Source organism: Gadus macrocephalus, chromosome 23 (assembly GCF_031168955.1).
Source record: "Gadus macrocephalus chromosome 23, ASM3116895v1".
Taxonomy (NCBI): domain Eukaryota; kingdom Metazoa; phylum Chordata; class Actinopteri; order Gadiformes; family Gadidae; genus Gadus; species Gadus macrocephalus.
Window position 1 is genome coordinate 3835195 of NC_082404.1, and position 17500 is coordinate 3852694.

General features: G+C 43.2%; 1 protein-coding gene across 1 annotated transcript in view; it reads right to left on the bottom strand.

Moving 5' to 3' along the window:
- LOC132452228 (guanine nucleotide exchange factor VAV3-like) overlaps positions 1-17500 on the bottom strand; it is a 35450-nt gene that overhangs the window by 15386 nt on the left and 2564 nt on the right. Inside the window, exon 2 of the mRNA XM_060044704.1 lies at positions 5487-5603. Coding sequence (XP_059900687.1) covers positions 5487-5603 — 117 coding nt within the window. The remainder of the gene's footprint in view (positions 1-5486; positions 5604-17500) is intronic.

The following is a 17500-nucleotide window of genomic DNA, read 5'->3' on the forward strand; positions in this document are numbered from 1 at the left end:
GCAGAGATCAAACAGGCCTTCTTCAAAGCTTGGTTCTTGTTCAAACTACAAAAAAGAGATAAAGAAAACAGGCTGTGATCCTGATTCAGAAAGTCCTCCGATCTGACACGTGAGAGCCAGCTGATGAAGTGTGTAGGTGTGTGTGTCTGTGTGTGCGTACATACATGTGTGGCTGTGTTAACGTGTGTTACCCAGGAGGAGGCAGATGTGGTGCAGCAGTCACTTGGCCTGAATCAGTCAATGTCCTCATACAGTCCACAGCTAGAGATTCATTCATCAACATCCATTAATCCTAAAGACCATGCATCTAGAGGAAACTGAACTGAGGTTCAAGGCCTTGCAGCACTATGCTGTTAATTCTCAGAATATAGTGGAACAGGTAGCAGTAAACTCAGGGTAATTTACTGTCCTGCAGTAAAAAGTCAATACTATGTTAAGAGGCCACGCCCCCAGACACACGTTGAAGAACCACAGATTTCAAATAATGTGAAACCATTTTTTATTCTGATAACAAATTGTTTATTCCAATTTGCAGCAAATGGATGGCATGTTGTATACTGTGAGGTAAAAGTAATACGTCAATTGATCCATCGTGCAATCAGCCAAGACCAACCATCTTTAGAGGGCAACGGCGGGGGGGGGGGGGAGGGAGGTTCAATGTCAAACCACCATGAGTTAGATGTTTACAGGTGGACCCACCCATGCATGGAAGTGCACACACACATACGCACACGCGCGCACACGCACACGCACACACACACACACACACACACACACACACACACACACACACACACACACACACACACACACACAATCTTATCTATCCAAGCCAGCGTAGCAACCACAACTTCACCATGAGTACCCATTAGCCATCGCAGTCATTTGATACCAAAACCACAAGCCTCTGATTCCCTGAGCACACGCCTCAAGGACATTGGAGAGAGACATACTGAGACAGAGAGAGAGAGCAATATATATATGTATAAATATATCAATATATCTATATACATGGAGAGAGAGAGAGAGTGAGAGAGAGAAATATAATAACTAAATATAACTATATAGATAGATATATATGTTCCTTTAGTGTACTATGTCCATATCGATAGTGTTATGTGATCATGTGTCTGACTGTTATTGCGTATCATGGGATATTGCCCAATATCCTAAGAAAGCGAACCGATCACATTGCGCCATCTTAGGAGGTTCACATGTAGCATATACTATATATGGTTATAGAGCAGAGAGGGAGAGAGAGAAAGAGAAATATATATAAAACTATATCAATATTACTATATGGAGTGAGAGAGAGAGGGAGAGAGAGAGAGAGAGAGAGAGAGAGATAGCCTTGTTCTGTAAATGTATTGCTTCAAGAAGTATTCTGTGAAATAGTTTATATTAGGACATGGCACGTGTCTGCCAAGTAATCCAGTGACCAAGTGTCATGTGAGTAAGCATGGAAACCTATAGTGTCAGCAATTTAGTTTTTTTTAGAAGAGCTGATACATAATGGAAATAAAAATAAAGTTGAAGTAAGAAATTATTCATGTTTGTGGTGAGTGGGAGAGGTCTGTTGAAGCAACTGTTGTGGTGTAACTTTGAATTGTAATAAAACATAACTGTTAGCTCAGGTAGCAATAACTGTCTCATTATGTTACTTAATAAGTATAACAGGCGTGTAAAGCAGATTTTTAGAGCAGATGTTTTTGTTAATGAAGAGAGAGGGTCACTGCCTAGCTTTGTGAATGTGTGTGTGTGTGTGTGTGTGTGTGTGTGTGTGTGTGTGTGTGTGTGTGTGTGTGTGTGTGTGTGTGTGTGTGTGTGTGTGTGTGTGTGTGTGTGTGTGTGTGTGTGTGTGCGTGTGTGTGTGTGTGTGTGTGTGTATGTGTGTGTGTGCGTGTGTATGTGTGTGTGGGAATGTATTTTTGTGTGTGGGGAGGGTTTTTTGTGTATAGGTTGGTGTATGTGTGTGTGTATGTGTGTGTGTGTGTGTGTGTGTGTATGCGTGATCAAAACAACAAAAACAACAACAATGTGTTAGTCATTCACGATATTTCCATCAGCCTCTCTCCTTGTGCAGATCTCTTCCCTCCCAGCTCTGTCGGCGGCCAGAGGTCTGCCAAGGTGTGTGGTTGAGTCTCAATCCTTCTACTCAAACCTTCTCAACTTCAGCTACACGACCAGCTCTGTGTAATGTGTGTAAAGATTTATTTTCAAACGGATGCGGACAGCCTGTCCACAAGGCAGGCAAATAATGTGTTGTAGTAACAAACATAGAATGTTTAATTTGCAGACTTCAGCTTCTATTCTTACACTGCACGGCCGTACGACCAACCACCTTACGGCCTGGCTGCAGGCCATGACAGAAGTCATCCGTTTACTCTTCTTCACGCTCTGTTAGACGCTGTTGCTCCGGCTATTCATGGATAACTGCACACGCTGTAAGCCTAATAACACAGACTTAAATTTCCACTTTTTTGGTTCACTCAAGGGAAGCAGTGACAGTCCACACAAATCAATGAGGGAGGAAAAATTTGTGAAATTACACAGCCTTGAGTAGACATGGTTGTTCAGTGGTTCTAAATCCCTCAGAAACAGTGAGATGCAGGCAACAATTTTACATTGATCTATTGGGAATAAGTGTAACGTCATGCCAAAGATACTGTGCCACGAGGAGATGGATGGGAAGGGAGAATTGGGCTCCTTTTTGCATTATCAATGTAGTCATCCATAGCCGGTTCTAATTAGCTTGAAAGAGAGATAGAGTGGAACCGGGCTGTGCTCGATCCACTGAAACAGGCATGGTACATTAAAGAAATGAAACAAAGTCTAAATGAGTCACCTCCTCTAATGAGACCATCTCTTGAATGTTAATTCACAATCTTCTAAGTCATTGAGCTTCTGTGCCCCTTCCTGTCTGACCAGCAGTATAGTGAGACTTTATCGACAATGTGTCAAGCTGCGCCTTCCTTAATGATCACTGCGATTTATAGTATTAAGATGATGCAGTCAAAACAGCTGCCAGACTGATTGCATAAACCCAACTCAAACTGTGTCAGAATCCCGCTCCGTTAATTTAATTTAAACAGTGTATATAAGTCTCTGCACATTTAAAAGGTGCTGCAATTTAAATTATACTTCTTTTTATTATTCATCATGAAGCCACTGCTCGCTCAGAAATTAATGAGAAATTAGTTTATAATGAATATTAAATAAATATATTAATAAAATGTAACTAGAACCAAACGTAAATTTGTACTAAATATAACGAGAACTGAATCGCCAGTTGTCAACTTAATCATTCTTGCAAAATATCACTGACTTTGATCACAATAAAACTGTTATTATTATTATGTTAGTTAGCAGATTTAACCAATCTGTCTGTTGTTAAATGGCCATGCCAAGAGCAACAGTCGCCATCCAAAATATTTTGGATATTTTGAAATATATCTCTACTATTCCAGCAAAGACAGACATACTCACACGCACGCACGCACGCACGCACGCACGCACGCACGCACGCACGCACGCACGCACGCACGCACGCACGCACGCACGCACGCACGCACGCACGCACGCACGCACGCACGCACACACACACACACACACACACACACACACACACACACACACACACACACATATACGCACACACATACACATAAACACACACACACTGAAACACACATGCATACACAAAAACACACAAATGCTGACACACACTAACGCTCAAAACAGAGTAGGCGTGACCGGTTTCACTAATAAAGGACACACATCCTGTGTCGGGAGTAGGGAGTAGGGGGTGGGGGGGGGGGGTGTTATCCCACACCAACTATACGACTGCCCCCCCCACCCCCCCCCCCCCCCCATGCTGTGGAGCTCCTAAGGAAACCTCCTGGGGTTGTCACGGCGATTGCAGCAGGGCTGTCAGACAGACTCCCTCTCTCCACATACACAGAAAAATACACATTCACACACACACACACACGTGTGAATTTCAACCAATAACAAATATACACCCGCTGGCACACATCACGTAACCTCTTGTGAAGAGTTAACATTAAAGTTAACATTAAATGTTCAAATAGGAAACCGCACAATATTACTGATTTTGTCCTTGTTGTAGTAGTATAGTATATAATAGTAGTAGTGTTGAAAAGAGGCGATACATTGAAGTCCAATAACTCATAACGATACCAAATATTCCATTCAGTGTTGACTACATTCAAATCCACTTCCTGACAGGATATCACTGGAAAATTATATCAGAAATTTTTAAGGGGGAAAACTGAAAGGTTTTGTATCATAAAAATGTTCTTTAAAACAACGATTTAGCATACATTAATAGCTTGGATCTAGTGGGTCAGGCAAGATAAGGGTTGAGACCTTCTAGAAGACATTGGTCTCTTACCCCTTTATTATTTGTCATTAATTTTTATTTTTATTAGATTTAGATTCAGACTTGTAACAGAGAAACAAAAGCGCTTTTCATTGAACATGGTATTCATTCTTAGCAAAAGGAAAAAGCAAATAGATAGTACCACTGTGGTTGGAGAATCGTTTTGTATGACCCCTCAGAGCTTATATTAGAACTAAGCCACGTTTCCATGCAGGCACTTGACCCAGGAACCAGGAAACATTACCGCAGAAACCAGGGGCTAAATTAAGTACCGGGGACATTATTTTACCCCCAAAAAGTCCCTGCTTGGGGGCTAATACCTCCCATACTACAGGGACTTTATGGCTGGGGCTTGCAGTGCTGAACATCTATGATTCGTTGAGTACTCTAATAATTTTTATTCTGCCGTTTCAACGTATCTAGCCGCAAACCGACACGTTTTTTGTTCACTTCCTCAACGTGCATTTAATCACCCACAGTCCTTGTAGCATCCATAGTGGTTAACTACATTCACTTTCTGTGTGTGTTGATCATTCATCTCAATAGCAGTCGACACTCCACGCCTATGTTGACTTGCACTATGGGACCTAAATATGGGTTGCATTTGATCAAATGACACTTGTTTTAGATACCAACTTCCTCCGAAAGTGTGATAGAATACTTTTAGTTATTAAACAGGGAAGCAAACAGATCTTCCATGTCATCATTTAATTATGTACCCATCTCAGAGAATTTTTTCAAAAGCAGATCTTGTTAATCATACTCATGCGTGTCATTCATACTCATGCGATTCTTAAAATGCCTGATATTTGCACCATAACTGATAGTTTTCCCTTTTTCATGTCCTTTATTCATAATGTTCCTAAGTACCTTCATTTGCCTAACCTTCGCGGGTCTTTAGACCGCGTTGTAAACTCAGAAAACTAGGGGGAGCCTTTTAGTCCCGTTAAATGTAGTTCCTGGGACTAAAGGTTCTGGGTCATCCTGCTGGAAATGTGGCTTAAGGCTCCATATATTCTGTGTCCATCCTCTGTCATATGAGCCATGAAAAATGCATCAGGTAAAACTTATTTTGTTTTCCTACCTTTCCAAAGTCCCTGACGTCAAAAAGGTCAAAAGCCTCGAAGAGATCACTTTTCTTCATGGCAAATATGTCACTGCACGCCGCTAGGAACGTCCTGATGTTCTTCAGGCACAGGAACTACAAAGAGGAGAAGGAGAACAATTTAGATCAGGAAATAATTAATCAATCAGGTACATCATTGAATAGCTCAAATAGAACCCCCCATGAAAAGGTCTTTGTTTGCTCACCAAAAATGTTGACATTATTTTTAGTTTGTGGGCTTGAGCTGTAGTATAGTATAGTATTGTACATTTACTGTAAGAAGCTGATGTATTAGTTGTAGCTTTTCTGTTAATATTATTCATATAATTTTCAAAAACAAATCACAGGTTAAAGCTAGTGATAGACCGATATATACTCTGGTCAATGCTGACATATTTAACTGGAACATCCTCCTTCAAGCATAAAGTGCTCACTCTGCTGGGTCAACAATGTAGCTCACGTGTGGCTCAGCAGTGATCCAGAGTAATACTCCAGGTCCGATTCACACTGAGGAGCCTTATTTTATATTGCAGAGCCAGATGAGCAGGTAACCACGGTAACGCCACATGGTCCTGTTTGGGTGTAGCCACGGTTTAATGTCATCACATTATCAATTAGTGACCCTCAAATGTCCAGAGTGTACATTTTGTTCCCTTTGTCCATAATCCTTAATCATGAGGTAATGTTCACAATGAAGGCCGAGTGGTTGCTCTTGTGTTGCATGAACAATGCTCAGCACGCACCGGCCACTGACCACTAGGCTGGAGAGCATCCTGATCACGTCTCCTCTCCCTCTGTTTCACTACGCCGATCAGTTTGGACCTCTAGCCAGGCACATCCATTTACTAAATGTATACGGAATGGGGTCCAATCAGGGACTTTCTTGTTGTAGATGGCGTAGCCGGGCCAATAAGGGTCTACATCGTTGATGGCGTAAAATACAGGCCGCCGCTAGGAAAACAATTACTGCGTCTCCTGAAGCAACAAGCGGTAACGTTAAGATTAGTAGAATTAATTAAGCAATAAGTTCTCTGCACAAAATAAGTTGTTGATGAAGGACAAGTTCACCGGCACAAATCCCATTTTCTATCTTGTTTCGCCACTCATTGTTTACTACTCATTTTCATTATATATTTGTTATTCTAATTGGCTGAAGGAGTTTGCCTGTCAAGGCATCTAATAACTCCCACTGTAATCGATGTGGGCAGGTCCAGCACTAAAGGGTGTAGCAGAAGGTGAGGTCACATGATCAGGATAGTCTCCAGGCTCACCAATCATGGCCTTGGAACACTGGTCGGGACATACACCACATTATGATCAATATGTTGATTATGTCATCACGTCATTACGATCATTATGTTGGTACTTTACTGAATTCCTTTAATCATGGATCCCGGGAACTCTTTTTAGTAGTTATTTCCAAAGGATTCAAAAGATATGGGAGCACACACACACACACACACACACACACACACACACACACACACACACACACACACACACACACACACACACACACACTCACACACACACACACTCACACACACACTCACACACACACACACACACACACACACACACACACACACACACACACACACACACACACACACACACACACACACATTTCTCTTTCCCTCTATCTGCAGTATTCAGACGAATACTCTGGAGTTCCTGGCATTCCCTGTGTCTAAGTAAACCAATCACTGTCTACTAGGATGCACTGTATGGATGAATGAATGCTTCCAAAATTTGTTTTTACCAATTCAAATAAATCCCGTTCGGTTTCTCTTCTGTTTCTCGTTTACTGCCAGACTTCTCACAGCTTCACAGGGGAGGCTGTGACCACTGAAAGCCGACCCGCCACTGGCTCTATGACAGATATATGTCAGCATTTCCTGTGGATATATTGGAAACAACTGAACAGAGAATATGCTGCTGAAAGCAGTGTTTGCATGAACATGATGATGACTGGTCCATATTCCTGTTTTCGGGTGAAACGAAAATGTATGACAGGATTCAATCTTCTATAGTACGGTTGTATGTATAAATAAAGCGTCTATCTATCTATCTATGTAGGACAGGGTGTTGTGTAGTGGTGGGCTGTTGGTGTTTGACCTCAAGCCAAAAAGGTCGAACACAGATGACTAGCTCAACCTGGAGCGAGATGCCCCCTGGCCCATACCTTTGATTCATGACCTACATGACAATAATTCACAGAATTCCAATTGGTTTTTGGATAAAAGTGTTTGCTTAATGACTAAATACTATCCCCTTTGCCCGATTCAGGTGGTTTATGACTATCATTGCATGTCCATGTAAAAGCAGTACAGGGCGATATGGTCTTCATGTATGGCTCAATGACCGTTGTGAGGACTGTCATGGTCTCAAAGGTTGTAGTGCAGTTCAGCTAACATATCCATGTTATGTATGAGGCAATCGTATGTTCTGATGCTGCTGCATGATTGACAGGTCTGACATATACCAATATTCAATGGTTGCTGCTCCATTATTTCACAGATAGATAGAACACCATTGTAACACCATTCAGCCTCAGTGAGACCACAATAGCATAATAATGACCCTTCTCCATGATGGAATTGGATAACAGACAGAGTTTAGAGTGGTTTGTCTTAATAATTCTCAATATTAAATATCCAGAGAATCATTTTAAACAGGTTTCTCTCTCCTAATGTGTGTGCTTGGGTAGGCGTTCAGAAAACAATTTGAGTTTTCCTCCATTTCATTTTTGCTGTTAGCTGTCCGTTTCATTTTTGCTGTCATGTCTGCTTCATATTTTTCATGTAATGCAGAATAGCTGAGTTATTTGTTTTTGTTCAATGGTAAAACGGTTAACTTGATAGAAGATCTCTTTGGATGCATGCCACCGAAGTTATTGCATTGGTGAAACACCAGAGCACGTGAGCGTGATCATATCTGTCGGATGTGCTCACCACGTAGGCCTTCATGAAATATTAAAGCCAGACTTCCCGTTCTGACACCATCACCAGTCTTAATTTATGTCTCCATGAAATGGCGAGAGAGAAAGAAAGGGAGAATAAAAGATAAAGAGTGAAAGAAATGAAGAGCAAGAGACAGAGAGAGAAAGAGAAGAAATGAAAGCCAAAAAGAGAACGAAAGACAGAGTGAAGGAGAGAGAGCAAGAGAGAGAGAGTGCAAGAGTGTGAGAGAGAGGGAGACATAGGGAGAGAGAGCCCCTATCACAGCGATAAGAGCAGCGTGGATCAAAAAGGCACGGCGGTGAACAATGTTCACTCTTTGCATTTGTGTGCATCTTGTTCTTCTATCTGACAAGGACATCTTGAGGCCCACAAGGGGCCCAGGGTCCACCCAGCGTCCCAGTGGGACCGCACACTATTATCACAGGGAAGCAGCTTGACAGGACACACGCAAACACACAGATACACACCCACACGCAGACACACACACATTTGCAGCCTCGGTTGAGTTTTGTTGGCGACAGTAGAGGGTGAATGTAGTCAGCGTGAGCATGGAAACTGTTGCACTGATGTGTCCCTATCCCTCTCTCTCCCTGACTCTCTCAGTCTCTCTCTGTCTCTGTTGTTCACAACTGCTCACTCACTCACACACACAAACACACACAGAGCTGCCAATTCTTACTTATTGAGCAGGGAATCACGCAAATCGAACAACCATCCGACTGGTAGTGAGTAATAGCCTGAGCTAATACTATTAAGGATGGACAGGAGTAATAGCCTGTGCTAATACTAATATGGATGGACATGCCATCAGGAAATTGGGGAAGGTTCATGAACAGTTGCTCTTATTCAAGGCCAAACTGGTCAGGAGGTAAATTTCCCATACCTCATATGGTTGGATGCATGCCCCAGGCTGGGTTAGATGGATTGGATAGGTTATTGGGGGCCACAGCCTGTTTAGGTCTAGTATGGATCAAAAAGTTTAGCCATATATAAAGTTTCTTTATGTTTGTTAAAGGGGTGATATCATGCTTTCTCGACTTTTCCCTTTGCATTCATTTGACCTATTTACACATGTTATACGTCTGCTAAATTTGAAATATCTAGGTCCGAGCCAGGGGGACTATTCGCTCCCACTGAGAACGCCCCTCAATAAGTGTGTGAAAGAGCTCGTCTGCGCTCAAACTTTACGTCAGTAACAGTCTGACACAAGACTGCAGTGGGCGTTGCTGAAGGGCAGAAGTCGTTCCTCCCGGCTACCCGCAATGTTTACAACTTCTCCGGGGGAAGAATTTAATGGCACACGCGCAAAGTGTTGAACCAATCACAGCAAAGTTGGCGTGTTGACCAATCACAGCAGACCGGGCTACTCGTGAGGGGGGTCTTAAAGCGACATGATACAGAACAGTTTTTGAAAGAGGCTGAAATTGGTTTTACAGATATGAACAGTGTGTCAATAATAAGGGGTATTTTGAACATACAGGCATGTAACCCTATTCTAATAGTAACCCCAAACGCGATTATTATCCCTAAAAAAGCATGATATGGGATCTTTAAGCGGAAATTAATGATTGACGTTAAACGGTAAAATCTCTCTCTCAAAGAGAGAAAATGAGGACCAGAAGAAAGCAAATAACGTGGGTTTTAAAGCTTTCAAACCTCTCTGAAAAATCTAATATAAACTGACAGCTCTGAGTAGGGAGGACAAAGAGTTTAGCTTTTATTACAAAGATTAAAGAGACAATTCGAGAGCCAAGATAACAAAAGAGCCAAATGCAGTCCTTTAGACTCGAGCGTATGTTCTTCAGAGGGCGGGATGATTAATGAGTAACCAACCCCAGCCCCGGCGCCTGTCACCAATTAGTTTGCCAAACTGGGTCGCTGACACTTTACTGAAGAAAGATGTCGACCCCTATACGTGAAATAGGAATGGCAAGTGAGCACAACATCAACAATGTGAGTCAGAGAGGTCACTCACTGACTCTGAAGAACAGCTGGTCTCTCCCCCTCTCCCTCTCTCTTTCTTTCCCTCTCTCTCTCTCTCCCCTATTCCTTAAAGGAATTAGCCTGCGATGCTAGCAGCATAGCTGGTACCAAAAGCTCTAAAAGGCTGACGGAAGAAAGGGAGGAAGAGCTGGTCGAATGGTACCGAGATGACCCACCGGCCCTGACACTTTGGAGCAGGAAGTAGAACACTGGAGGCACCGCTTTGACTCAGGAGACGATTCCCTGTCCACATCAGCTTTGGAAACTCTTCAAGCTACACAAACAGCCTTGTTTCCCGACATAAAATGTATGTTGAAAATGTTTCTCATTCTTCCAGTGACAACATGTGCCTGAGTAAGTTAATTCTCTGCCATACGAAGGCTGAAGACATTGCTCAGACCCAGCATGTCCAATGAATGGCTCACAGAACTGGGGTTTATGCATGTTCACTGGAAAATGAATATCGACATGGAGCGAGTGTGTCTGTATCTGTCTTTTGTATTTCATGCGATTTCTGTGAGCCAAGAAGAACACAGAAGCCCAGCGAGAGTAAATTGTGACAAATTATTATAAAGATAATGAGTTTTTATGTAGTAGCTTGGGTTGTGTTTGTGTCGTTTTGGTATGCAGTTTTTCTTGAACAGCAATGCATTTAATAAGCTCCATTGAAAGAAAACTTTCTGGAGCTCACTAATGTCTAAACCCTGGCTGCGGCCCTGGTTGTGGACTCATCTAACACCGCAGCTGTTTGATTCATTTATTTCGCTAGTTTCTACTTGTTCTGTTAATCCGTTTTGTCGTGCACTGTACCCTCCCAGGCTGTGTGCACCATAACTAGCTAATCCCCTGGTAATGATTTTTTTTTTTTTTCACATTCGATTATTCATTTTCCTTCAAATTAATTTCAATTATATTTACATGCCAAATTCATAATTAAATGTTGAATATTTGTTCAGTGGTTACTCTGAATTTAAGTCAATCTTGTAGCTGTAATTGCCTGATAGGATAAGAGTCGTGCAGTGAATGATGTCAATGTGTTAAAAGATTAAAATGCTCCTTCATCTGTTTGACATTAGTCATAACACAGGCTTCATTCAGTGTTACTATTGGAGGCCTTACCTAACACAACACACTGATCAGAACCTAGGATGCATACTTTGATAGGATAGGACTTGTAATCATTATTGTCTATTGGATATCTGAGATTGTGGGCAGATGCTTAAGTTCACTTAATTTCTATGTTTCACCAGGGGGGTTTCATGAGTAGTCTCGGTTATGCACAGTCAAATTGAAACGCAGTGGATCATTCTGTAAAGCCAAAAGTATGAGCACAATCTACATACAAGAACACATTATCAAGGATCCAAGCTTGAGTGTGTGTGTGAAGCGTCTTTCATATTCAAGTAATGGTCACTTGAACTGTTAAACAATCTAGAAGGGACCCTTGGAGCTAAATCTGCATATATCAACAACTAAACTGTCAGTGCTATCAATCTTAAGACGATCACAGATCTCTAGGTATCTTTTAGTATATGGCTTGTGAAAATCACCACGTTTCAGGAAACACAATGCCCAAAACTTCGATAAACAATGTCGAGTTTTAAAGCGATTCAAACAATTCTCGCTGATAATTCCATGAACTTCCCACCCTAGAACAACATTTTCCAAATAGATTTCATGGCATTTATTTGTGTTATTATTCAAGATAAGTGCCCTGCCCAAGAGTGCTACCTTTGCTTTGAGACAAATGAAGTGTAATCCAATTGAGTTCCCATCGTGTGATGTGTGCCCTCAGGCCTGAAGGACCACGTCACGGAGACGCCTAACCTCCCCCCACACACACTCTTGTAAGGACAGCGACACAAGTATATACACACAGATGCATACAAAAACACACACACTCAGCCTATATAGAAAGATATACCCACACATAGATGCACTCACAAACTCACACACACAAAAACACCCTTACATAGATACTGATACAAGGAAATTCACACACATACACAAATACACACACAGGGCCCTATCTTGCATCCGGCGCAATTGACTTTCTCACTGGCGCATGTGTCGTTGCAAGTTTTAAACTGGCGCAGAGCGTTATTTTCCCTCCTGCGCCACGCGTCGGTAAATTAGGGAATGATCTTGCGCCCCAAGGGGCGGTTCGGCGAAAGGAGGAGGCGTGTTCTGGCGCAAACGTTCCCTGGTGCTATGTTGCAGTTTCAGAAATCACTTGCGCCACAAACCAGGAAATACCTGGTTTAAAGTCAGTGGCGCGTTGTTCAGATGTTATTTTAATTTGCGCCGGTAAAATAGCAACATCGCCATAGAACCACCCATAAAGCTTCTTGCGCTTGGCGCTTCTCACTTGCGTTTCAGACCGTTAAAATACGGCCCACAGAGACCCTTACAAAGACACTGATACGAAGAATAGCCTTGGCAACAGCGAGCCAAGCAGGTGATTCTGACAACGTGTGATCGGCTGCTTGGGAAAAAGGTTAGGCTTGACAGCAGGAAGCCAACATCTGATGGCTGAATGATCTTCCCAACAAAGAAATAATAGACGTGTGAACAACGCGGTGGACACAAACGCAAACATACATACTCATATACCATCCCTCAGACCAACATAGCCACATTGTGCATTCAGACAAAAAGCACAAAGCAAACAGACACTTAATAACCATCCGGGCATGAATCCTGAAATAACAGCCGCCCCTCTGCACTCCCCCGCCCCTTCCACCTCCAGCCAGATCTGGCTAGAGGTGAAGGAGGGAATGCTGTTTCAGCTGCGTGAGCTTAGAAAGCCGGACCAGTGTGTGTATATCTGTGTGTGCATGCGTGTGTGTGTGTGTGTGTGTGTGTGTGTGTGTGTGTGTGTGTGTGTGTGTGTGTGTGTGTGTGTGTGCGTGTGCGTGTGCGTGTGTGTGTGTGTGTGTGTGTGTGTGTGTGTGTGTGTGTGCGTGCATGGGCACACACATGCAAATCATTGCCCCCTGCTCTGTCTCAATCTATTAAGAAAATATACCCATTAATTTCCATTTCTAAACATCAGCCATTAATCACTATGTGATCCCTGCAGACCCCATCCCCAGACAGTCCTGCAGAAGCAACCTCCCCTAACCCTAACCCCCATCCCCCAAAACATGAACAGAGAGTCAATGCTAAAAGTAGTCAATAACCCAATGTAATGCTTTGGGCAAAAATAAGCCACGCCTACATGGGGGTGTGCATGCAGAAGCGGCCGTACAGCAGGCGCCTTGATAGATACCTTGTTCGTGCCCGCGTGTATAGCCGTAATGTCAAGGCCTTGACACACAAAGCTCAAGTGTAGAGCACAGCTGCTCTCACTCCACTCCCATGTTAATCAATGAGCACCTCCACACCGGGGGCTCAGCTGGAGTGCCTTCTGTGTATTGAATCAGTCTCTCATCTCTTGATTCAGCCACCACCAGGTGCTGGTGGGATCTTTTTAGATGGCAAAGATGTCAGTCCGCATTGAATGACGCATTTCAGCGTGAAGCAAGGATGCAAAAAACACATTTGCTTGTGCTCTACATGTTAGCTTTCATTCATATTGTCGATCTTGGTCTCAAAAAGCTCAATTGAATGTGTTTCTTTTTTTAACGTGTGAGTCTTCTCATTCCACCCCCACCGCAGGTTTAGTGATCAAAGTAATGCAGAAGCAGATGGAGCCGTTGTCTGGTGAGTATTCAAATGACACATGACTCAGATGGACGGTATCGTGTCAGAAATGGTTCCGATATTTATATCAACAATGGAAATCGTACACACATATTGGAAAAAAAATAATTAAGAAATAAAAAAATATGCATTGGAAATCATACACACACAATGACCCAAACAAACACACACATAGGCAAACAGACACACACACAGTCAGAGCTATGGGTACACAAATACCAGTCATGACTGCCAGGTTTCAAGACTGGCGGTTCAAGGTTGTGGAGGCCAGTGTTACCAGATTGGGCCCGATTTTCAGCCCAATCTGGCAACCCTGAGGCCAGCGCTGCTCCTGGCTCTGCCTGCCAGCTCATGCCTGATATCCAACGGACGAAGGACTCCTGTCTACCCGCTGGGGTGCACCCCACCCCCGACCTGCCTCCACCATCTCCTCTGCCTCTACTTAATACAACCACGGGGACCATGGCAACAACAACAACAACAACAACAACGCATGAACAAAATACAAAAGCTACCATTGGCATTATAAAAAATAAATAACAGGCTAGTGTTGAAGAAATCATAGCTTTCAAAATGTCACGAGTAATGCCACTGATGTGGCGTTAGAGGGGAAACGGGAGGCTTTGGGGTATCGACTGGGCTGCTGGCTGGTGAGAGTGCAGCCGGATCAATGTGCAAACGGGATTAAATGAAAACATTGAGAGGAGATCTTCAAAAAATGTAATAAACATTGATCACAGGTACCTTTTCCCCAGCTGAGCATCTATAACACAATCAGTATCTTACATAAGGCACGTGACAGAGGCCCTCGCTTCACCAGCTCCTGATAGGTTAGGGGGCTGTTACCATGGGGACGAAGGAGAGGTCAGAACTTCTGCTTGCATTTGTACAAAACTCTTGCAGAAGAAAGCAGCTCTGTGTAGCATCCACCTTAGTATGAGAGAGGTGGGTCCCCCCTAACATCTCTAAGTTAACAGGGGTGGAAAACAAACTGCACTGAGCCGTCATTCTCCCTAAAACCTGGCTGTAGATTGCGGTGTATGAAGTAAATAACGCATTCGGATCACTCTAACGATTGGACCTTAGATGGATCCTAATCAAGCTTCATAATTAGTATTGCCAATGCTTAGCTTATGGTTTTCCATCAAGGATGCACTGACAACACTATTCCGGCAGTTCAGAGAACTCTGAGTCTGTGTGTGTTCTGTTTGCCTGTGTGCCAGTGTGGTCATGTGTGTGCGGGTGTGTGTGGGTGTGTTATAGAAAGGCAGCGTTACCTATAATGTCATCACAGGGCTTTTATAACTACCAGGGCCACAAAGAGCTTTGGTTTAAAGCATGTGGGAGGGGACAGAAAGGCTTGACTGTGATTCTTGCCTCAGATTAGAACATCACTGAACATCGCCCGCAACCAGATGTGGAAGCATTCTACCACATATTTTCTATCACACAGACTTGCACACACACACACACACACACACACACACACACACACACACACACACACACACACACACACACACACACACACACACACACACACACACACACACACACACACACACACATGCACACACACACACACACACACACACACCAAAAGCAGGAGCGGGAGGAGCCTTATTCATTTAGTTTTGCTACACAGCTGTGTCACTCACTTTCCTTCATTCATTATTCATTTTTTATTCATTCATCTATATCTTTTTGATTTGATGTATGGAGTAAACCAGAGAGGAAAGAAAGGGTAGACAAGCTGACACACTTCGACACAAGGCCACACGTTTACTTTCACTTCCTTCCTTCTGTGTGTGTGTGTGTGTGTGTGTGTGTGTGTGTGTGTGTGTGTGTGTGTGTGTGTGTGTGTGTGTGTGTGTGTGTGTGTGTGTGTGTGTGTGTGTGTGTGTGTGTGTGTGCTTGACTTTGTCTTTGACTTCAGGTGTGCATGTGTGTGTGAGTGTGTGTTTATGTTTTGTGTGAGTGTGTCTTTATGTTTTGTGTGTGTGTGTGTGTGTGTGTGTGTGTGTGTGTGTGTGTGTGTGTGTGTGTGTGTGTGTGTGTGTCTGTGTGTGTGTGTGTGTGTGTGTGTGTGTGTGCGTGCGTGTGTGTGTGTGTGTGTGTGTGTGTGTGTGTGTGTGTGTGTGTGTGTGTGTGTGTGCGTGCGTATGTGTGTCTGTGTGTCTTTGTGTCTGTGTGTGTGTAGCGGTGAGTGTGTGTGTGTGTGTATGTATGTGTGTGTGTGTGTGTGTGTATGTATGTGTGTGTGTGTGTGTGTGTGTGTGTGTGTGTGTGTGTGTGTGTGTGTGTGTGTGTGTGTGTGTGTGTGTGTGTGTGTGTGTGTGTGTGTGTGTGTGTGTGTGTGTGCAACTTTGGTTATGTGTGTATGTTTGTGTGTGTGCTGACACTGCATTGCAGTGTTGATCTACTGGTGGGGGTCAGGGGACAAGGAGGGGTACATGGCAATGTTAGACTTGTGGTTGACCATTGTCTAGACGCTCTAATTGGTTCACTGCAGCACTGCCTGGAAAACAATCATCAAAGACAGAGAGCAAATTGTAGCCTCAAAGGCCTAGCGTAGTAAATCGCTTGACTTCCTGAGCATGTGCGTATAGTGTACACACAGACATGCCAAAGAGTGTAAACACAGACTTTTGAACTGGGAATATGTGGGATGTCCTGACTTTCACTCAAACTGTTCCCATCCGTCACCATCAATTACCGCAGCGTGGGCTAAAAGTGCAAGCCACTTCTTTTCCCCCCTCAGAAAAAACTAACTGCACCGCCGACGCCGTTCGTGACTTCATCTCTGAATGTGGGGGTTTCCCTGCTGCATGTTGAGCAGCCAGTAGCATGCCAGTCTGTACACACACACACACACTGCCAGCTGCTTTATGACAAGAAGCAGAGGATGATGGCTTAGTGTATCAGGACCTCTTCGTGCCTTCTTCATGATTCATATAATTCTCCCATGACCGTGTTTGTGTGATAAGCTTTATATGCCTCACAATAGTGGATGAGACATGAAATGCATTTTTCCTTACCGATGATACTAAATGTTTCACTTGAACCAGATGTTGGGATGAGCATGATGTCTCGATTATCAACATTCCACTCCATGTTCCTCCCTTTACATTAGTTGATTCAAATTGTGATTAATGTTTAATCAGACTTTTAAAACCAATTCATTCATAACAAATCCTACGAAATGTCATTGAAGTACACTTTTTTTGAAGATTGCGCCAAGCACTCGTTTCCCACTCGTTTCCTGCTTTTTTGGGGGGGCAAAACTCACTTCAGTAATGAACAATGTCAAGAAAATACACATTGTACATGCCTAATCATCCC